This window comes from Enhydra lutris, unplaced genomic scaffold (assembly GCF_002288905.1).
Source record: "Enhydra lutris kenyoni isolate GAN:26980312 unplaced genomic scaffold, ASM228890v2 scaffoldscaffold53, whole genome shotgun sequence".
Lineage (NCBI taxonomy): Eukaryota > Metazoa > Chordata > Mammalia > Carnivora > Mustelidae > Enhydra > Enhydra lutris.
In genome coordinates this window covers 6,410,663-6,434,082 of record NW_019154137.1, presented here as the reverse complement: position 1 = coordinate 6,434,082, position 23,420 = coordinate 6,410,663, and the positions used below count along the sequence as shown (strand labels likewise).

The 23,420-nt window shown below is 39.0% G+C and overlaps 1 protein-coding gene and 1 long non-coding RNA gene across 5 annotated transcripts in view; both read right to left on the bottom strand.

Moving 5' to 3' along the window:
• Window positions 1-3,615: 3,615 nt before the first annotated feature.
• On the bottom strand, window positions 3,616-6,619 carry LOC111157268. The gene is made up of 2 exons (XR_002641287.1): window positions 6,197-6,619; window positions 3,616-5,977 (listed from the first exon to the last, which is right to left on the bottom strand). It is a non-coding gene; the product is annotated as an uncharacterized LOC111157268 (long non-coding RNA).
• A 795-nt stretch (window positions 6,620-7,414) lies between these two features.
• LOC111157209 (X-linked inhibitor of apoptosis) overlaps window positions 7,415-23,420 on the bottom strand; it is a 55,828-nt gene continuing 39,822 nt past the window's right edge. For all 4 annotated transcript variants that reach the window (XM_022518504.1, XM_022518503.1, XM_022518505.1 and 1 more), the window contains 3 exons: window positions 22,921-22,963; window positions 17,087-17,287; window positions 7,415-8,412 (listed from right to left, as the gene is read on the bottom strand). In XM_022518504.1, the coding sequence (XP_022374212.1) occupies window positions 8,219-8,412; window positions 17,087-17,287; window positions 22,921-22,963 (438 nt within the window). In that variant the 3' untranslated portion in view covers window positions 7,415-8,218. The remainder of the gene's footprint in view (window positions 8,413-17,086; window positions 17,288-22,920; window positions 22,964-23,420) is intronic.

Below are 23,420 nucleotides of genomic sequence, written 5' to 3'. Positions count from 1 at the left end.
TAAATGGCCAGTTTATGTAAGTATTTGTTATAAACAAATTAGTGGTTTGCAGGAATAGAACAGAAAAGAAAATCACCGACTTTCATCTAGATTTAAGATTTTAATTTTGGGGCGCCTGGGTGGCTCAGTTGGTTAAGTGTCTGCCTTCAGCTCAGGTCACGATCTGAGGGTCCTGGGATGGAGTCCCTCATTGGGCTCCCTGCTCAGTGGGGAGCCTGCTTCTCCCTCTTCCACACTCCCTGCTTGTGCTCTTTCTCTGTCAAATAAATAAATAAATAAAATATTAAAAAAAAAAGAAATTGCAATAAGATCTAATGATCTTATAAGAAAAAAACGATTTTAATTTTGGTTACAGTTAAAGAGACCGATAGTGACTAATAAGTGTGGATTTATGCAACTCTGAAGGCCTTCAGAGACCCGACACCACTACAGGAAAGAAGAAATCAGAGGTGCTATTTATTATGAATTAGAGAGGCTTCGAACTCTTAACATTCTATCATTGTAGATTAACTCCTCACATTCCACTGAAGCTTTGGCCCTTTCTAGAGTGCAGGTCTGTTCTGTGCAATTTCAACTGATTCCTGTCACACTAGCACCTGTGAGTGCAGCTTCAAATCTTTAACTCTTTCATTGCTTGATTGGAGGATAGTTTAATGGCATGGGCAATGTGGGGCAATGATGCATTTAGCAGTGAAAGGGCTAAAGATTTATACTTATTATTAAATTCAAAGAGTACTCTATGCCAGAAAGTTTTGTTGAAAAGTAGAATCAGAAGGGACTTTCAGGATGTTGTCTTTTATGTCTTCATGTTTTGATTACAGGAGAAAATACAGGACTGGATCAGCAATAAATTATAAGGAAAAGAATACTGAGGATGACAGTCATTTGCAGAGAGCTACATCAATTAATTTATAGGTTTCAGCCATTTAGTTCTTTCTGGATTCAGACCTTGTATCATATCCCAGGGGTTTTCAAACTTTAGCCTGCATCAGAACAACTTATAGGGCCTGTTAAAACACAGATTGTTGGGGGACGTGGGTGGCTCAGTGGGTTAAGGCCTCTGCCTTCAGCTCAGGTCATGATCCCAGGGTCCTGGGATGAAGGCCTACATCAGGCTCAGCTCCGGCTCTCTGCTCGGCAGGGAGCTTGCTTCCCTCTCTCTCTCTTTCTGCCTGCCTCTCTGCCTACTTATGATTTCTGTATGTCAAATAAATAAAATCTTAAACACACACACACAGATTGCTGGGTCAAGCCCCAGAATTTCTGATTCAGTAGGTTTGAGATGGGGCCCAATAATCTGCAATTCTAACAAGTTCCTAGCTGATGCAGATGCTGCTGGTCCCAGGAACACACTTTGAGAACAAGGTATCCATTCACCATGCAGTTAGCTTACTCATCTATATATTTCAGGTTTTATTTATTTGAGAGAGAGAATGAGTGGGGAGGAGGGGCAAAGGGAGAGGAATCAGACTCCTCACTGAGTGCAGAGCCCTAAGTGGGGTTCCATCCCAGGACTATGAGATCATGACCTGAGCCAAAGAGGCTTAACTGACTGAGCCACCCAGGTGCCCCCTTTTTTAAATTAAGTAAACTTTATGCCCAGTGTGAGGCTTGAATTCACTATGTCAAGATCAAGAGTCACATGCTCTACCGGCTAACTCAGCCAGGTACCCCGAAACTACTAACTTCTAACAACTACCACATTTATTCTATAATCTATAAACAAATTACAAATGACATAGTGAGAACAGTTTTTTTTTTAAGATTTTAGTAATCTCTACACCCAACGTGGGGCTCGAACTCACAACCCCAAGATCAAGAGTCACATGCTCTACTGAGCCAGCCAAACCACCCCAAGAACATAGTCTGAAAGCGTTCTTATTCTTTTTAAAGATTTTATTTATATGACAGAGAGAGGGTGCACGTGTGCGCATACTCTCAAGCATGGAGAGGGAGCGAGGGAGAAGCAGACTCCTCACTGAGCAAGAATCCCAGTGTGGGACTCAGTCCCAGGTCCCTGTGATCATGATGTGAGCCGAAGGCAAAGGGTTAACAATGAGTTACCCAGGCATCCCTGAAAGTATTTTTATGTATCAGTTTTTTTTTTAAGGTTTTATTTATTTGTTTGACAGAGGGAGACATAGCAAGAGAAGAACAGAAGCAGGGGGAGTGGGAGAGGGAGAAGCAGGCTTCCTCCTCAGCAGGACCCTGGGATCATGACCAGAGCCCAAGGCAGACACTTAACAACTGAGCCACCCAGGCACCCCTTAAGTATCAGTTCTGAGGGGGTTTTATTTACCCTAATCTTCAAATAGGGGAAAGGGCAATAAAGTTGACTTTAATTCTTACTTAGATGTCCATTAAAATTCAGCAACAGTAGAGTGTTAAAAATTTAATTTTTGTTAAAAAAAATTCTAATCTGGTATAGGTACATAATAAGGTAACTACAGAAGAAATGACATGATGCCTAGGATTTGTTTTAGAATATGCAAGCAAAAAAGGGGAGGAAAGCGGGGAAATCGCAGATGAAACAAGATGAGGAAAATGTTATTTATTTATTGAATAGTTTTTATTTATATGACAGAGAAAGAGAGTGAGCACAAGCAGGGGGAGTGGCGGGCCAACAGAGAGGAAAAAGCAGGCTCTTGTGGGGCTCGAGACAGATGCTTAACCAACTGAGCCACCCAGGTGCCCCCAAAATGTTATTTATTGAGGCCATGGAGTTAGCTATAATTTCCTTTCTACTTTTGTGTAAGTTTGAAAATTTCTGTTAAGAGAAAGCTTTTTGAAAAAAAAATTTTGGTGCCTTCTCTGGGGCTTGAATTTCAAGAGAAAGTTTGAAAATTCATATCTTTATCAATATTCATTGAAAGTATAGTTGACATGAAGAAAGGTAGGCTGCATTTAAATTTCTTGCTCATGATTTGTTATGGTGACTAATATTATCTCTTGGGAGAAATAGGCCAATCTTTGTGGGGAGAGGGTAAAATAGTTTGTATTTTTATACATTTTAAAAACAGGCTTTTCATGTACTTACAGATTTTTATAAATTAATACGAAAACAGATGTCTTTTTTCTTTTAACAGGACATGACTTGATGTGTACCTTAATGCCAGGCCCAATAGCAGAAAATATATTTAGGTTTCATTTTAGTATTTTTTTTTTAATATTTTATTTATTTATTTTGACAGAGATCACAAGTAGGCAGAGAGGCAGGCAGAGAGAGAGAGGAGGAAGCAGGCTCCCTGCGGAGCAGAGAGCCCTATGCGGGGCCCGATCCCAGAACCCTGGGATCATGACCTGAGCCGAAGGCAGAGGCTTTAACCCACTGAGCCACCCAGGCGCCCCTAGTATTTTTTTTTTAATATTTTATTTATTTGACAGAGAGATCACAAGTAGGCAGAGAGGCAGGCAGAGAGAGAGAGAGGGAAGCAGGCTCCCTGCCAAGCAGAGATCCCAACGTGGGGCTCGATCCCAGGATCCCGGGATCATGACCTGAGCCGAAGGCAGAGGCTCTAACCCACCGAGCCACCCAGGTGCCCCTCATTTTAGTATTTTTAAGAGGGCTATTTTATTTTTTCTAAGGAAGTAAAATAAATACAAAGGAATAAGATATCATTTTAAAGAATAGTACTTTATTGAATAAGTTTTATTCACAGAAAAATAAGCTTTAATCTATGATGACTGCCAGATTATACAGTGGAAAGCTATTTTCTTTGTTTTCCATATTGATGGAAAGGTTTCTACTAAATGAAAAAAGTCATAAAATTATATTCACAAATATAGCACTCTATCCGAAAACATTTCACGATTATTCACAGCACTAATACAATGACATAAGAATCCGTCATTCTGTCAGATTAAATATTAACAGTAATGAAAAAAAATGCAAAATCTTCTAACCAAAAGTACATTAAAGCCTTTATTACATCAAATTGAAAAACATGTATTTGTTAGTAAATATAGGGAAAATGACAAAATATACTTATATAGTAATTTTAAATGTTGCATTAATGATACACAATAAGAACGTAGGAAATGCCAAAAAAAATTTCTACGCATATCTGCAAACTTCAGTCTTCAAAATAGAATCTTACCACCCAAAACATTAACGTAGTATTGTACAATTTGAAGATATATGTATTTAAGATTGTCCTACTGTATTAGTCATAAAGTGTCATTTAATATGTAGTGAATATTATGTTATAAAAGAAAGAATAGTTGAAAAAATAAACATCTGAGACCTCTCAGGAGAGGTAACTTGAAGTTTTTCACCTTCAAACCATGTGTCAGTCTGAGCTGCCACTAATTAGCTAGATAGCTTTGAATAAATCGTTCACCTTTGAGCCTCAGTTGTCTCACCTGTAAAATGAGGGGGAAAAATCAGATACTCCTCTAAGGTCACTTCCAGCTCTGACACTCTAGGATTCTAGTATGCCACTAGTGAAATTTACATTGTGTTAAGTGAGTTAAGAGTCAAATTGACACTGATGATGAAAGTAGAAATAAGCCAATTGTTTCTATTAGGAAAACTCACTGAATTCGATAAAAATAGTTAAGATTTTTAAAAGAGGAACTTAAATATTTTTAAGGACCTGACCTATTTATTATAATTTACATCTTAACTATGAGAGTTGCCAAAAAAAGATGAGTAAGAGTCACCAAACGAGTTATCATCTAAGTCTTAGCCCAAATTTCCAGAGTCAAGGCAAACCCCTGAAGTAAGGTTAGAGAGTGTGCTGGGAAGGGAATGAACATTTGTAGCAAGTATCTGACATCCGGGGTCTTCCTGAACTCTCCTGATTTTATAAGACAGTTATTACTCTTATTTCAGAGATAAAGAAATAGCTCTCTCTTTTTAAAAGCAGACTTGGCTAAAAATAACTACATCTGTCAACAATCCCCTCCTGTTTTCTTAATTTCTCTAATGGAAGCGAAAAACCTACCCCATTTGTCCCACTCCTCCACCCTTTCCCCTCATACTCAACCCCTGGGGAATCAGGAAATAAAACAATGATTTGGGCCTAAAGAGTACAATACACACACCTAATGCTGCGGTGGTAGTCTCCATTCAGAGAGTTCAAAATACCAGTTTTATCCACTCAAATGAAAACAGGAAAAAAAAAAAGCCTACCAAAATTTAAATAATGTAACCACAAAAACAAAAGATCAGAGTTAGGCAGGGCCAAATCCCATTATATACACCCATCACACACACCCTACCCCATCTTAGCCCTTAACCAAAGGGGGAAAAGAAAAACCCCAAGAAAACCAAACCTAGCAGGAAAGGCAATACAAAGCCGTTAATTAATAAACTGGAGTTTACTTTATAAATATGAAACCCATTTTTCAAAAATTAAAACAAGGCTTTTGATCAGCACACCAAATTATTATGAATAAAGAGAACAACTTATTACCGAACAACCTGACTCTTCACATGACTAAAATGTAGTAAAATAGGTGGTGACTTGGGAAATCTTTAAAGTGAACTTTCTAACAGAAAAGGAATGTCTACATGTAGATACGAAAAACTATTTTGGGAAAGGGGGAGGCGCAGATTTGGATCTGGTTATATTTTGACCTTGCAAGTAATCATTTTTTGCACAACTAGATGGAAAGGATCCAGTGCTTTTTATAGTGAGAACACAGACAAACACTGGTAAGTCTTAAAAAAAAATGTGATTAGAAGTTGGAGTGCTGAGTGATTTCAGAACCTGAAGCAACAGCATTTCTAAACAATTCTTAAAATAAACTTGTTATCCACATCAGCTTCATGCACTACATTTCACAACTCATGGGGAGAAAAAAGGTCCTTCTTAACTCTAAACATTCAAGTTTTAAAAAAAGAGTTTTAATGAACTGAAGCTCCCAGAACAGGAAAAGTCTTATGTTAAAATAATCAGTCCTTGGCCAACAACTAGATTGAATTAACTACCTGACTTGGAGCTGACGTGTTCTGGAAAACACATTTAAGAACCTTTAACACGGGCGCCTGGGTGGCTCAGTTGGTTAAGCGACTGCCTTCGGCTCAGGTCATGATCCTGGAGTCCTGGGATCGAGTCCCGCATCAGGCTCCCAGCTCCACGGGGAGTCTGCTTCTCCCTCTGACCTTCTCCTCGCTCATGCTCTCTCTCACTGTCTCTCTCTTCTCTCAAATAAATAAAATGTTTAAAAAAAAAAAAAAAAAAAAAAGAACCTTTAACACGTTTCTCCCCTTGTAATTTAAATTCAAAGCATAGACAATATAAGTAAAAGTTAACTTAATGAACATTTAACTAAACCTAAGTGGAAGTGCAAAGGTAAAGAACTGAGAGTTTACACCATAAAACAAGACATCCCCCCAACCAGGGCGGTCATTATTTAATTTGAAAAGTTCTCATTTAAATTCGCAATGCTTTAAATGACTGTCACTTAAAACAGTCATCCACAGAGGTGAGGAGAACATAACAATATTCTTTCTCATAGAAAATCCAATGAAAATAGGATTTTTAAGTTTCACTCTCAAATGTTTCTCTGCAGTAAAATGCCTCACTCACCTCTATTGACAGGTTGGTTTAAGAATCTTTTAAGCAAACCCTGGGTGTTGTATGAAGCACTTTTAAACTTCTATTTTTTAATCTCTATTTGACTGTTATTCAAGTTTTATTTTCTTTTTAATATTTAAACAAGTATTCTCATTTTCTTGTCAATATTTTGTAATTTCCAAGAGATTTTAAGGATCTTGAGAGAACATTTATTTCAGAAGTACCTACTACTATTACTAGTCAAGGAAACAAAACAACTTAGGTAAAGACTTGACATTTTGTCCTATATACATCTTAATTATCCAAACAGTAAAAACGCACATGAAACTTTAAGATACAAGATATGAGAATCTCAACATGGAAAGCTGTCACTATAACTACCAGCAGTGTACAAACATGCTTCTACTCTTTCCTACATAAGCTGACAGATGTTTAAAATACTGGGTTAACAAAGATCTTTTAGTAAAGTGACTTAGGCAGGCTTAAACTAGCAAGGATTAAGGATGAATCCTTACTAATTAATTGGAAGATCTGAGACATATTTTATATTTCATTTTACAAAATCAGGAATATTTATTTTGAAACAAGAGAAGACATGGTCTACCTGTCAGAAAACTACCACTCAGAAATATTTTTCATCCACAAAAGCAGGAAAAACAAAAAAACATTTAAATTTCACATTGGCACCAAAAAGGTTAACTGCTCTGCCTTCTTGGATTAGAAAAACTAAAGCTGAGCAATAAGTAGTTTTGCAGGCGTTTGAACATGCCTAAGCCTTTAAATCAGTAAAATACTTTCTAAAAATTCTGATTACAAAATTAATACATACTTACAAAAATCCAAACAGAACAAAATGAAAAAAGTAGAAAGTGAAAGGCCCCTGCAACCCCCCCTCTGGGCCCTACCCTCCCCCCACCAAGAGAAACCACACTTAACAGTTTGGCTTTATCGATCCAAATCTTTTGTTCTATACATATACAAAACACACACACCTTCATCTGACTCATTCTATACACAGTGTTTTGCCACTTCAGCCTACACTTAATATATCTTTGACATCTTTCCATGTCAGTACATGTTGGCTAGATGGTATTCTATCCTTAAATACCCTTTTAACAATGACAAAATAATTTTTTACAATCACCCATCCAAGCACGTGTGTCTAATTTTAAAACAGAATGGACAAAATACTAAAACACAAAGACAAACATCTAAAAATAATCTCTATCTTTCCACCAGTGTGGAACAGTTCATTCCTTTTCACACAAAACAAATTATGTGATTGGGGAGATTAACTCTAATCTCCACGTTTACAAAGAATGCTCCATTTGTTAAGCCTCTATGAAAAGAATGAAAAATTCAGCTGATTAATTCACTTACACTTAGAAACTAAGTTAGTGTACTACAAATACACATTGTGATCAGTTACAGTATGATGCTTCTTAGTCTAGATTTCAATTAAATAAGAGTAAAAAAAGAGATATACAACATATCTAATATCCCCCAAAATCCAGAAATTCAAATTTTAGATTATGAACTAGAACATTGTAGTTTACATTTTGTCTACTTGGTAGCAAATGCTAATGGCATTCAATGCTGATTACTTAAAGTCAGTTCACATCACACACTCAATCAGGGTAATGACAAGAACATAATGCGCCTAACTGTAGAGTTAGATTAAGACATAAAATTTTTTAAGACATAAAAATTTTTTGCTTGAAAGTAATGACTGTGTAGCACATGGGACATTTGTCAACTGCTTCAGCACATTGTTTACAAGTGACCAGATGTCCACAAGGAATGAAAACCACAGCAATATTTCTATCCATACAGATTTTGCAAAGCTTTTCCTCTTGCAGGAGCCTTAGCTGCTCTTCAGCACTAATCTCTGCACAAAGAGAAAAGAAATGTGTTAATTTTTTACTTAGTTGTTGAAATGTACTGAAACAATGTGAACCCCTACTATGTGCCAGGTGCTAGGCAAGGGCCGGGAGACAGGACGACTCACACACGACGCCTGCTCTCTGAGCAGCTCGCGGGCTAGAGAAGGACGTGAGCTGAGGCTATGGAGGGAAGCACAAAGTACAAAGTGGTAAGTGCTATCATAAAGTTATGTACAAAGTGCTCGGGGATGAGATGAGAGAACCAGTTCTTCTGTTCAGATGAGGTGGGAAAAGCTTCTCAGGTTGGCAGCTGCAGGGTGTGGGGGACGGGGGAAGAGATGGAGTGACATTTAAACATGGCCAGCAACTTGCCAGGCAGAGAAGCCAGGGTTAGGTAAAATGAAGTGACATATGGAAAGGGCATGACTTACTCCAGAAATGGAGGGATGGATCTGAGGGACACTTCTGAAGTGGGACTACTAGGATTTGGTGACTGACTACATGTGAGGGATAAGGAAAAAGAGGAACCAGAGTTGATTTTAAGATTTCTAGTGTGGCTACAAGGGGATGGTGATGCCAAAAGGAAATATTGGTTTGGCATTTTTCAAGTTGTTTTTGATGTGTCTGCAGGGCATCTGTATATAAATGTCATTGGACAGTCACGTCTTGAGATCAGGAGAAGTTAGGGCTAGAAAAAGAGATTTGGGTAACATCAGCATATAGGTGGCACTAAAGTACTTGTTTAATTCAGCCTTTCCCAAACTAGGTTTTGAGGTGTTAACAAATACATCACAAAAATGTGTTTCATGGTCAAACAAAACAATAATGACAGGGGTACTTGGGTGGCTCAACTGGTTAAGTGTCCCACTCTTGATCTCAGCTCAGATCTCGATCTCATGGTTGTGAATTCAAGCCCTGTGCTGGGCTCCACGCTGCACGTGGAGTCTACTTTAAAAAAAAAAAAAAAAAAAAGAACTATAATGACAACAACAGCAACAATGGCAGCAGTTAACAGTAATATAGCCCTTATTATTACGTGCCAGGCACTATTCTAAAGGCATTACATATTTTAACCATCTTTGTAGACCAGTGGTTTCCAAATGTGGCCTCACGTGAGAATCACTTGGGGCATTTTAAAAAAAGATTTATTTATCTATTTCCGAGAGTGGGGGAGGGGCAGCAGGAGAGAATCTTCAGACGCCCCACTGAGTGGGGAGCCACTCTGGGGCTCCATCACAGGACCCATGAGATCATGACCTGAGTCAAAACCAAGAGTTGGATGCTTAACTGAGCAACTTGGGCGCACTTGGGCATTTTTAAAAATGATCGATTGCTATGCCCCATTCACTAAATCTAAAATTTCTGGGGTTTTTTTTGTTGTTGTTCCAAAATTAAAATATGCAAAATAAAGAAGATATGGTTTTATACAACAACAACAATTTCTGGGATTACACACACTGGCTTGGGAACCACCGCTATGAAGTATAGGTCATTACAGTACAGCACATATCCCCTCCTAGAAAGTCACATTTAACTACAGAGTTCCTTTTTTTTTTTTTTTGCTCCCTTTTCATGGCATCCCCTTTAACATCCTGGGGAACACTGTTTGTTTGTTTGTTTTAAAGATTTTTATTTATTTATTTGACAGAGATCACAAGCAGGCAGAGAGGCGGGCAGACAGAGAGCGCGAGGGAAGCAGGCTCCCCGCTGAGCAGAGAGCCCAATGCGATGTCGCGCTTGATGCTACACCCTGAGATCATGACCTGAGCCAAAGGCAGAGGCTTAACCCACTGAGCCACCCAGGTGCCCCAGAACACTGAAAACAAGTTTGGGAAACAGTGGTTCAGTTTTGTTCAACAAATATTTACTGAACACTTAACTAGGTTCTAGGAACTCGAAATACAACAACTAGCAAATACAAAGGCCCTAGGCCCCTAATCATTCTTAAACAAGTGAGAAACACAAGTAGACAGGAAATTATAATAGAATGTAATGATAAGGGTAATTGCAATATGTTATAAAGAACACAGGAAAGGTGTAAATGTGCACGTACACATAAACAGAAGGCCTCTTGGAAGAAATTATAGTTAAACTGGGTCCTAGAGGAGGACGAGGAGGAGTTAACTAGGAAAGATGGAGGGGGGACCCTGGGGGACAGAGGCAGTGGGAGAAGAGTGATCTGGGCAGAGGAAACGGTATAGGCAAGCTCCAAGGGGAGAGACAGAACCAGGACTACAAGTACACGGATAAGCCTTGGGGAGAGACACAGCATGACTTGAGGCTACAGAAGATCAGCAGGTGCCCCACCATGGAAGACCTGGCAACCCACCTAAAGGAGTTTGGACTTGATCCTAAGGGTCCTGGGGGACAGTAAAGGGTATTAACCTGGAGAGAGATAGGAGATTTGTGCTTTGGAAAGGTATGCCTGACCAGGGTGGAGAGGAAGTATTATTTAATCTCTTTCTTCTTAAAAAGCAACCTCATGGGCATAATCAAAACTGTAAGCTCCTGTAAGCTCAAACATGGACTGCTCCGGAGATAAGATAAAGCACCTGTCCTCAGGAAGCTTTGTCTGAGGTGCTGGACAGAAAAGGAAAACTGTTCTAAAACAATGTTACGAATGCTCTCATAGCAGCACTCATAGAGAAGAGGGAACTCTGGACTCTAATGTGGGTACTGGGGAAAGCTTCAAAGAATGACCTCTAAGTGGAACCTTGAAGGATGAGTTCACAAGATGGATTTACGGGACTGGGGGTGGAGTGGGGAATACAACTAGGTACACAGACAGGGAAAAGGCAGCTGGGGTGCAAGTAACAATGGAAGTAAAGTGATTGCACTCTACACTGTTTTGTCTCATATGAAAGCGTTTAACCAAGAAAGTTAGAATCAAGTACATACTCATGATGCCCCATAAGGAGGAAAATAATTAAGAAATTTACACATGGGGGCACCTGGGTGGCTCAGTGGATTAAGCAAGCCTCTTAGCGTCCTGGGATGGAGCCCCACATCAGACTCTCTCTGCTCAGCAGGGAGCCTGCTTCTCCCTCTCTCTGCCTGCCTCTCTGCCTACTTGTGATCTGTCAAATAAATAAATATGATCTTTAAAAAAAAAGAAATTTACACATGACTTTTAGATGTGATGCTCCAATGAGTAAAAATGAACACTGGACCTAGAAGAGTCAAGTTTAATGGAGACAGAAAGCAGAATGGCGATTATTGGGCTGGGGGAGGGGGAATAAGGATGTGTTGTTTAATGGGGACAGTTTCAGTTGTTTAGATAAAAAAAGTTGTGGAGACTGGCTGCACAACTGTGAATGTACTTAACACTACTGAATTGTACACTTTAAACATTTTTTTTAAGAGGAACACTGGACCACCTGTCAGGAAAACTGATTTTTATTCTCAACCAGCTGAGTGATCTTTGCCAATAGCACATCTATACTTCAATTTTCTTACTGAAGTAATGAAAGTTTTTTCTTTAAAGATTTTATTTATTTATTTGACAGAGAGATCACAAGCAGGCAGAGAGGCAGGAAGAGAGAGGAGGAAGCAGGCTCCCTGCTGAGCAGAGAGCCAGATGTAGGGCTCGATCCCAGGACTTGAGATCATGACCTGAGCTGAAGACAGAGGCTTTAACACACTGAGCCACCCAGGCGCCCCTGAAGTAATGAAAGTTTTTATATGATCTTTCAGGTTCATTTTGATTCTGATGATTTGTGATTCTGTTTCACAGAGCACAGTGGAATGAAATGCCAGGCCTACCAAACACTGTTATTGATTTTTCCTACCTTATTTCAGCCTTATGTACAGCAAATTACTTGACATGGTGAGGTTCTGGCCATAGATTTCACCCTCTGATACTAATAGTTTACCTCTGACAATTTTATTTCACTCAAATCTTCAGGTAACTATTGGATTCTACATCCTTTACTATGGTACCTTTCCCCTTACACTTTCTTTAGTATTTAATTAATTTATTTATTTGAGAAAGAGATAGAGAGTACATAAGCAGGTGGAGGAAAAGAGGGAGAGGGACAAGAAGACTCCGCACTGCGCACAGAGCCTGATGGCTGGGCTCAATCCCACGACCCCGAGCCATGACCTGAGCCGAAATCAAGAGTCAGATGCTTAACCAACTGTGCCACCCAGGCACCCCATCTTTTTTTTAAAGATTTTATTTATTCATTTGAGAGACAGAGAGAAAGCAAGAGTTGGGGGGGGAGAGGCAAACTTCCCTGCTAAGCTAGGAGCCCAATGTGGGACTAGATCCCATGACCTGGAGATCATCACCTGAGTTGAAGGCAGATGCTTAACCACCCGAGCCACCTAGGTATCCCCAACTTTTAAAAAAATTATTTATTTGAGAGTGACCACGTGAGTGGGAGGGAAGGGAGAGGGAGAGAGAATCACAAGCAGACTGGCCACTGAGCACAGAACCCAATGAGGGGCTCAATCCCACAACCCTGAGCTGAAATCAAGAGTAGGATGCTTAACCGACTGGGCTACCCAGGTGCCCCAGCACACTATGTAACCTTTAAAAAGAAATAAATATACTATCTGATACTATTTTTAGAAGACCATTTACCGAGCTATTCTCTGTCACATAGCCATTGGGATAAAGCTAGTACTGAATCTAGGATTTCTCAGTAAGCAACAGTAACAGCGTAGTTTTTCTAATAACTTCCACCTGCTTTACCTCAGGCCCATCTTCTCTTCTGGATAGAATTAAGAAGAGTCTTAGTGCCAGTTTTTACTCATCAGCCCTTGGTAAGAGGAATAGACAGTAGCCCTAGTGTGAGAAGATAGCCTGTATCATCAGTTAACCTCCCTCTCAATTTAATGAGACCAAGGAGAAAACTGATGAATTCCAACTCCTGCTTCTGAAAGCTGCCATTTGCTCAGGCCTTCCTTCCCACACCATCCTAGTTTGTAGTCTCTCTGGTAACAAGAATGCCCATCGACACCTGTTGGATAGAAAACAGACACTCCCTAAAGTACTGTACCTTGTTCTCTTCCTATTGCAACCCACTAAATCATCCTGTTGCTGACAATACCTTCGGGTATAAAAACACCTTATTGTCAAACTTGAGTTGTGGTTTAGATGCAGAGAAAAATGATATGGTCACTTGTATTTCTATTGTAGTAGAAAGACGACCAAGTCAGTGGTTCTTTTTACCACTGCCAGGACAAGTGAAGCTATTACCGGTTTTATTTTTTTTTAAAGGCTTTATTTATTTATTTGAGAGAGAGTGAGAGAGAGAACATGAGAAGAGAGAAGGTCAGTGGGAGAAGCAGACTCCCCGCCAAGCAGGGAGCCCAATGCAGTATTTGATCCCTGGACTCCAGGATCATGACCTGAGCCAAAGGCAGTTACTTAACCAATTGAGCCACCCAGGTGCCCCTATTACAGGTTTTAAATAAATGCCTATTTAGGAAAAGAACAGTATGCTTTCTGTTGAATGTTTTATATCAACTGATGTAACTAAAAATCACTGTTATACTGTTTTGTGACCAATTAATTATCTGAATAATGTTTTAGAAGCACTGGAAATAACTTAAAGATCAAAAGGGTGTATTCATATTTCAATTTTTTTTTAAAGTAAGCCCTACAGTCAATGTGGAGCTTGAACTCATAACCCCGAGATTAAGAGTCACCAGCTCTTCTGACTGGGCCAGCCAGGAGCTCCAAAAGGGTCTTTAATGTAAAAAAAAAAAAAAAGGTAAACTTTTAGATTTATTAAGCACTGGGAGAATTTTCAACCTTTGCGAGAGGTGGTCAAGAGCTCAGGGAATAATGACTATAACAACGTACCTCAGTACCCAAAATTACTCATAGTTTGAAATGTACTCATAGTTTGCCAAGCAAACATCAAAGAGTTGCTTTCATCCTTTTTTTAAAAAAAGATTTTATTTATTTATTTGACAGAAATCACAAGTAGGCAGAGAGGTAGGCGGGGGTGGGGATGCAGGCTCCCTGCTGGGCAGAGAGTCTGATGCAGGGCTCGATCCCAGGACCCTAAGATCATGACCTGAGCTGAAGACAGAGGCTTAACCCACTGAGCCACCCAGGTACCCCAAGTCGCCTTCATCCTTAAAGAAGGAAGTTACATTTTTTTTTAAAGATTTTATTTATTTATTTGTCAGACAGATATCACAAGTAGGCAGAGAGACAGGCAGAGAGAGAGGGGGAAGCAGGCTCCCTGCTGAGCAGAGAGCCCAATGTGGGTCTCCATCCCAGGACCTGGGATCATGACCTGAGCCGAAGGCAGAAGCTTTAACCCACTGAGCCACCCAGGCACCCCAGGAACTTACATTTTTTACCTTTTACTGCATAAACAACAAAATGGCAATTCAACCGGGGTGGGGCTGCTCTGGCTGAATAGGCCCTTACACCGTTTGTTCCTAAAAGGAGTTTATATGCTTCCCTTGCACATTATTTAATGCAATTTTTAGGGGCACCTGGCTGGCTCAGTCAACAGACCATTTGACTCTTGATCTCAGGGTTGTGAGTCCAAGCCCTGGGTTGGGTGTGGAGTCTACTTTAAAAAAAAAGTTTAATACACTTTCCATATATGATTTACAGTACCAGGGTGCCACTCATTCAAGCTCTATTTAGCAATATGGTGTGTTTACAGGTTTACATCGCATGAAAAGTTGCAGAACACTCTAAATCCATTTCAATTACAAAACTTACAGATTCCACACATAATCATCAAAGCCTTCATTGTTCTTTATCTAAACCCACACCTAAATAAATCAGGCATGCCTGGGTGGCTCAGTCAGTTAAGTGTCCAACTCTTTTTTCTTTTTTTTAAAAGATTTATTTATTCTAGAGAGGGACAGAAAGGGGAAAGGCAGAGGGAGAGAATCCTCAAGTGGACTCCCCACCCAGCGTGGAGCCTGATCCCACAACCCATGAGATCACGACCTGAGTTGAAACAAAGAGTTGGATGCTTAACCAACTGAGCTACCTAGGAACCCCAGCATCCAACCCTTGATTTCAGCTCAGGTCATGATCTCAGGGTCATGGGCTCAAGCTCTGCAAAGGTTCCATGCTCAGTGGGGAATCTGCTTGAGATTCTCTTTTTCCCTCTCCCTCTATCCCCTCCCCCAGCACTATCTCTAAAATAAATAAGTAAATCATTATAAAAATAAAATAAAATTACTAAACTAGTGGATCTTACTTGAATACCAATTAGGACAAATCAACTGTTACGACTGTTTCAAGACAATGGAAAAAATTAAAACTAACCGATATTCAAATGATATTATGGAATTACTGATAATTTTGTTAAGTGTGGTAACAGTATGTTATGGAATAAATGTATCCACTCAAAAATTCCTATGTTGATGGGACGCCTGGGTGGCTCAGTTGGTTAAGCCGCTGCCTTCGGCTCAGGTCACGATCCCAGGGTCCTGGGATCGAGTTCCGCATCGGGCTCCTTGCTCAGCAGGGAGCCTGCTTCTCTCTCTGCCTCTGCCTGCTGCTCCCCCTGCTTGTGTTCTCCCTCTCTCTCTCTCTGACAAATAAATAAATAAAATCTTAAAAAAAAAATTCCTATGTTGAAGCCCTAAACACCCAATGTGATGGGACTCACAGATGGGCCCTCTGGGAGGCAGGTAATTAAATTCCAGATGAGGTCATAAGGGTGGGTGGGACCTGCTCATTATGGAATCGGTATCTTTTTTTTCTTTTATTTCTTTATTTCACTTTATTATGTATGTATGTATATACATATGTATGTATTTTTATTTTCATTTATTTTAAAGACTTTATTTTTAAGTAATCTCTACACATAATGTGGAGCTCCAACTCACAATCCCACGATCAAGAGTTGCATGCTCTACTAAGCCTGCCAGATGTCCCATGGAATCAGTGCATTTATAAGAGGAAAAGAGACCAGAGTGCTCTGCCTTTACAGAGAGAAAGCAGCCATCTGCAAGCCTGGAAGAGTGTCCTCATCAGGAACCAAATATGCCAGCACCTTCATCCTGGACTTCCTGGCCCCCGGAAATGTAAGAAATAAGTATCTGTTGTTTTAAGTCTACGGTATTCTGTTAGAGCACTCTGAGCACAGTTTAAGTTACTGCTTAACATGACAGCATTAAGTTAAAAAAATCTTTATCTGTTAGGTATATATTAAAGTATTTATAGGTAAATGATATATGGGATACCTGGAATCTTCTTTGAAATACCACAGCAAAAAATGTTGCAGGAAAAAAATGAAACAAGATTGGAAAATTGATGATAATTACTGTATCTGGTTTATGGGTACATGAGGGTTCACTGTACTGTTTTCTCCAATTTTGACTTTTTTTTGAATTTTTTATTAGCAGAAAGTTTTTTAAAAAAGATTTTATTTATTTATTTGATGGAGTGAGCACAAGTAGGCAGAGCTGGAGACAGAGGGGGAGGAGAAGCAGGTTCCCCGCTGAGCAGAGGGCCCCATGGGGGCTTGATACCAGGATTCTGGGATCATGACCTGGGCTGGAGGCAGAAGCCCAACCGATTGAGCCACCCAGGTGCCCATAACAGAACATTTTTTAAAAAAAATGTTTATCCCAGGGGGGATGTGAGAAGGAAAAAAATGAATGGGCCACAGTCATATAAGACACGATCCATAATGAAGTACTATTAGGTGTTTCTTCCTTTTTAAAAATAAAAACAGCCATGCATACCTTTTTGCAATGAAGTTTGGCTTGATTCATCTTGTGTATTGTCTTTCTGAGCACTCACTAAATCTGAAACCAGAATCTCAAGTGATGTATAGTTGCTCCCAGATGTCTGAATTTTTTCCTCCATTATTTTCTTAATGTCCTTGTAATTGAATCCCATTCGTAGAGCCTCTTGTAACATAGGATTTTGGAAGATGGCATCATCTGAAATAAAAATTGGTGAGGAAAAAGAACACAGAGTTTAAACAATTATTTTCATTAACACAACTCAACAGCAAAGTACAGTTAAGAAGGAAAAGGTACACAGCAAGAAAATAAAAAAAAAATCAAAGTTACTCTGGGAAGATTTTAAAATACTTAAGCACTGAAGAATCAGAATCTTATAATCATTGAAAATACAGTATTATTTTATTGCACTATGAATTGAGTAAAGAAATAGTGCAAGATTAGGTAAAACTGAGAAGATAAAGTTAAGTGCTTCAAAAATCAGATTTTTTTTTTCAAATCAGCTGTACTCATTAACAGCTAACCTAGATACTTAAGAGTAGATGTCTTTCCCAAGTCACTAGCAATTATTTTGGAAAAATCATGGGAAATGGGGGGAATTTGCAGTCTGTGACCTTGAATGTGTGAGTTTCCTATCTCTGAGACTTAGTTTCTGCAGCCGAGAGGGGTGAACTAGATAAGGAAACAAAATGAATAGAAATTCACTGTAATGGTACTCGAAGTAGAAATACAGGTTATGAATGGAACTGCTGAAAGAGGAGACTTACAACCTCTGATTCATCAATTCTACTTGAGTACTAAAAATAAGTACAAAGGTCCACAAAAAAAAAAAAAAAGATCCACCAAAGATACACACAAGAATATTCATAGCGGTGTCATTTGTAAGAGCCTCAAACTGGAAACAACTTGAACATCTATCACCAGGTGAATGGGTAAGTAAACTGTGGTATATTTGAACACTACACAGCAACAAGAAAAATGAACTTCTGCCACAGACAACATAATGAATGAATCTCACAGATCTGATGAACAAAACGTCATCATAATGATGAACCAGAGACAAAAGAATATACCATATGATTACATTTACTGGATGTTCAAGACTAATCTATGGTGGGGTTTCTGGGTGGCTCTGCTCATGATCGCAGGGATCAAGCCCTGAATCGGGCTCCTTGCTCAGCCGGAAGCCTGCTTCTCCCTCTCCCACCATCCTCTGCTTGTGTCCCCTCTCTCACTGTGTCTCTGTCAAATAAATAAATAAAATCTTAAAAACATAGAAGTCAGAACATAACTTGGGGTAGATGTTGATTGGGAAAGGGCCTGAAGGAGTTTCTGGCATGGTGGGAATGTTCTATTACCTTTTTTTTTTTTTTAAGATTTTTATTTATTTATTTGCGAGAGAGCGTGCAAGCAGTAGTGGGCGGTGGGGGGTGGGGAGGAGGGAGAAGCAGACTCCCCGCTGAGCAGGAAGCCCTATGTAGGGCTCCATCCCAGGATCCTGAGATCATGACCTGAGCCAAAGGCAGATGCTTAACTGACTGAATCACTCAGGTGCCCCCAGTTTTATATTTTGATTTGACTAATGACTACACAGATAAATGCATGTTAAAGTTCACTGACTTAAATACTTAAGATTAGTCTATTTTAAGCATTTTATTGTATGTGTATTATACTTCAATAAATGTTTTTTAAAAAGAGAAGTTGGAAAGGGATTTGATTGTAAGAAATATTACATGGTAAGTAATAAGAGAAGTAAGAAAGTAACTTAAGATCTTTGATATGTTGGGAAGTTATAATGCAGATAAAAGACCATTTATGAGACTACTAAAGCAACTGAATGAGAAATCAGGGCAGAAACTAGGGCAGAACCAGTGGATTTTTGACAATATTAAAAAGGTTGAATTCATCAGACCTGGTGGCTAATTAAATGTAGAGGGATTAAGGAAAGCAAAGAGCTTAAAATGACTCAAATTACTGGGCGACTTTGTGAACTGAGGAACTATTAACCAGTTTGGGGGGAAAAGAACAGGACTGGGTTCAGTCTGAGTGATTTTTTAGAAATGCTGAATTTGAGCTGCTTTTTGAGATTTCTAGGTGGATATGTCCAGAGGTCAGCTGGACATCACTCTTTCCTGGTTCTACTGTCTGATTTTTTTTCCAGCTTGTTTTGCTGGCTCCTTCTGCTCACCTGATTAGACACTGGTGGTTCCCTTCTATTCCCTCACTGATTCCCCCTTTTTAACAATCTCTCTGAATAGTCCCCCCAATACCACAATTTTACTCTTATTTATGTGAGTTCCAGATTTTAAGACCCACCTACTTGGATATCCTGTAGGTATCTCAAGGTTATCCTGCTAAAAAACAAAAGCAGGGACAACAGGATATCCACATGAAAAATAATTAAAAGGGCCCCCACCTTACACATATATAAAAACTAACTCAAGGGGCACCTGGGTGGCTCAGTGGGTTAAAGCCTCTGCCTTCAGCTCAGGTCATGATCTCAGGGTCCTGGGATCGAGCCCCGCATCGGGCTCTCTGCTTGGCAGGGAGCCTGCTTCCCCCTCTCTCTCTGCCTGCCTCTGCCTACTTGTGATTTCTGTCTGTCAAATAAATAAATAAAATCTTAAAAAAAAAATCTTTAAAAACTAACTCAAAATGGATCAAAGAACTGACTGTAAGAGATAAAACCATAAAACTCTTAGGAGAAAACACAGATGACCTTGGATTAGGCAATGGTTTCTTAGATATAATACTAAAAGCATAAGCAACAAAAAAGTAAGATAAATTGTTTTCATTGAAATTAAAAATTTATATACTTCAGGGGCTCCTGGGTGGCTCAGTGGGTTAAAGCCTCTGCCTTCGGCTCAGGTCATGATTCCAGGGTCCTGGGATCGAGCCCCGCATCAGGCTCTCTGCTCCCCAAGGAGCCTGCTTCCCCCTCTCTCTCTGCCTGCCTCTCTGCCAACTTGTGATCTGTCTGTCAAATAAATAAATAAAATCTTTAAAAAAAAATTAAAAAAAAAAAATTTATATACTTCAAAGTACACCAGCAAGAAAATGAAAATATTTGCCAATCATATATCTGACAGGGACTTACATGTAAAAAACTAGAATATACAAAGAACTCTTATAAGCCAGTAACAAAAACATAAATAACCCAACTGAAAAACACGCAAAGGCGATGGACACTTCTCCAAAGAAGACATACAAATGGCCAATAAGCACACGAAAGGATGCCTAACATCATTAGCTATCAGGGAAATGCAAATCAAAATCACAATAAGATACCACTTCACATCCACTAAGATGGACATAATAATAAGACATACAATAACAAGTGTTAACAAAAATGTGGAGAAACAAACTGGAACCCTTCTACACTGCTAGTGAGAATGTAAAATGGTGCAGCCATGTTGGAAAACTGGCCATTTATCAAAAGGTTAAATGTAGAGTTACTACATTTAATTCAACAATTCCATGCTGAAATATATACTCAAGAGAATTAAAAACCTTTGTCCACACAAAAATTTGCACACGAATGTTCATAGCAGCATCAGCATCATTCATAAGAGCCAAAAAGTGGAAACCCAAATGTCTATCAACTGATGAATGGATAAAGAGAATGTGGTATTACCCATACAATGGAAAATTTTTCCCCCATAAAAAAGAAGGAAGGATTCATATGAGTACCACAACATGGATGAACTTCAAAGCCACATATTATTATTCCATTTATATGAAATGTCCCGGATAGGTAAATCCAGAGAGATAGAAGTAGATTGGTAGTTGTCTGGCTAGACTTGAGGGTGAAGGGGCAGCAATGGTGACTGACTGCTAATGGGTACACAGTTTCTTTTAGGGTTTATGATAATGTTCCGCAATTAAATATCAGTAATGGTTCCACGACCCTGTGAATATACTAAAAAACACCAAAGTGTACAGTTTGCAAGGGTGAAATTTTTGCTATATGAATTACATGTCAATTTTAAAACATTAATCCTGAACTAGAGCAAGAGTCTCAGTAGTCCTAAAAAGTACAGTATAGGGCACCTGCGTGGCTCAGTTGGTTAAGCAACTGCCTTTGGCTCAGATTATGATCCTAGAGTCCCAGGATCGAGTCCCACATCGGGCTCCCTGCTCAGCAGAGAGTCTGCTTCTCCCTCTGATCTCTCCCCGCTCATGCTCTCTCTCTCCCAAATACATAAAATCTTTAAAAAAATGTACACATTGTTAGGGTGATGACTATCAAGAAATGTCACAGAATCTTTTTTTTTTAAAGATTTATTTATTTGACAGAGAGAGACACAGTGAGAGAGGGAACATAAGTAGGAGGAGTGGGAGAGGAAGAAGCAGGCTTCCTGCCAAACAAGGAGCTCAATGTGGGGCTGGACCCCAAGAATTATGACCCAAGCCAAAGGCAGATGCTTAACGACCGAGCCATCCAGGCGCCCTAAGAAATGTTATAGAATCTTCATTTGTGGATAATTTCAAAAATATAGGCTGGAATAAGTGATTTCTTAAACTTTATTACTTACACCCATTACAAAACCTGTATCAAACATTATCAAAGTGGCTCTCCTTCTTAAGCATATTTATGCTTATATATAGTTTTCTCTTGTAACCCTTAGATGATGCTGTAAGGAGTGGGGAATTAGCAGACATATTCTAAATTAAACTTTTTTACTATTTTTGAAACATGATGCCTAAGTTGAGAACAAGATCAACAGTGTGATGTACGTTTCAGAAGACCCTGTTTACAGTCCTAGTTCTATTAATGATTCGTAATGTAACTGTGGGCAGGTCACTTAACCTCATTGACTGCGTCTCTTCATCTGATAATGGTATAATCTCTGCTTAACATAGTATCTTTCTGGTTTTTAAACATGTTTACGATGAGTAAATAATCTTCGGGATAAAAACCTCTACCTCTCTATAATGTAATAGGAGATAAACTGAACCAAGCCCCTCTGCGGAGAAACTGGGGGAGACACAAAGATGGCATGGGATAAGAAAGCAGGTGGAGCTGATCATGGTGATGGCACATTAGCAGATCACTGGATTCATGATCCCGGCTAACTCAAGAAGCACCTGGGACAAAAATACACTTACCTCTTCCTTTTTTGATTTTAACAGAAATGGCAATGGACAGCCATTTGGATCCAAATGGACAGCTGCTGCTCCTGAACTTAGAAAAGCTAACTGCCCAACCTCCATAGGAATGTTGTTTCTTAAAATTTTATTTATTATTTTTAAGTATAATTAATATAATTTTATATATGTAACTATATAACTTATAATTTAATATGATTTAGTGTCATTGAAAATTTTTCCAGTACAATTAATGTACAGTGTTACCTTTGTCACATGAATGTTATTAATATATAAATATCTGGCTTAAATTTAAAGGCACTTCATTAATTCTTAGATTTATAGCAATCTCATCTTAAATAAAGAAATTTATAGGCACTTCATTAATTCTTAGATTTATAGCAATCTCATCTTAAATAAAGATACCTTAATTACCTTGAAAAAATAGCCTTATGTCTCCACCCTATAAATAACAACTGCAATAAACTGGCAATGAAATTAAAAGTATATTTATTTTAGGGGCACCTGGGTGGCTCAGTGGGTTAAGCCTCTGCCTTCAACTCAGGTCATGATCTCTGGGTCCTGGGATCGAGTCCCGCATCAGGCTCTCTGCTCAGCAGGGAGCCTGCTTCCCCACCCCCCCACCTGCTTCTCTGCCTACTTGTGATCTCTGTCTGTCAAATAAATAAATAAAATCTTAAAAAAATAAATAAAGGTGTATTTATTTTAATAAACATATTTACCAATTCTTTTAGTTAATGATGGTGTTTTTTCAGCAGTTCTTACCTAAAATAGAAATATGGATGATAAGTTAGAATTCTTTTTGGTAGAAGGTAGTTACCTCAATTTGAAAAGTTACACTAATCATGAATTTTTAAGTTGGCTTTATTCCATTTTAACATATGAGAGTTCGCAAGAGGCATAATATGATGAAGCTAGAAGGAAGTTAACAGATCATCTAACCCAATCCATTCACTTCACAGACAAGACGCTGAGGCTCAGGGAGATAAAGCCAACTCCATTGAGGCTAGAGAGTTCATGGTAAAGCCATAATGGCAACTCAGGCCTTCCATTCTAGTCCATGGCTCTTCCCATGTGGTACCAATACCTTGGCCACCCCAGACTGCACTGTCAATTTAGATACGTTTTTGAGATTTAAAATACTGTCTATGAAAACTTTACAACTATTTATGAGTATAAAACACATTACACAAAAGTAATTTCAGAAGCTGAGGGATTAAGT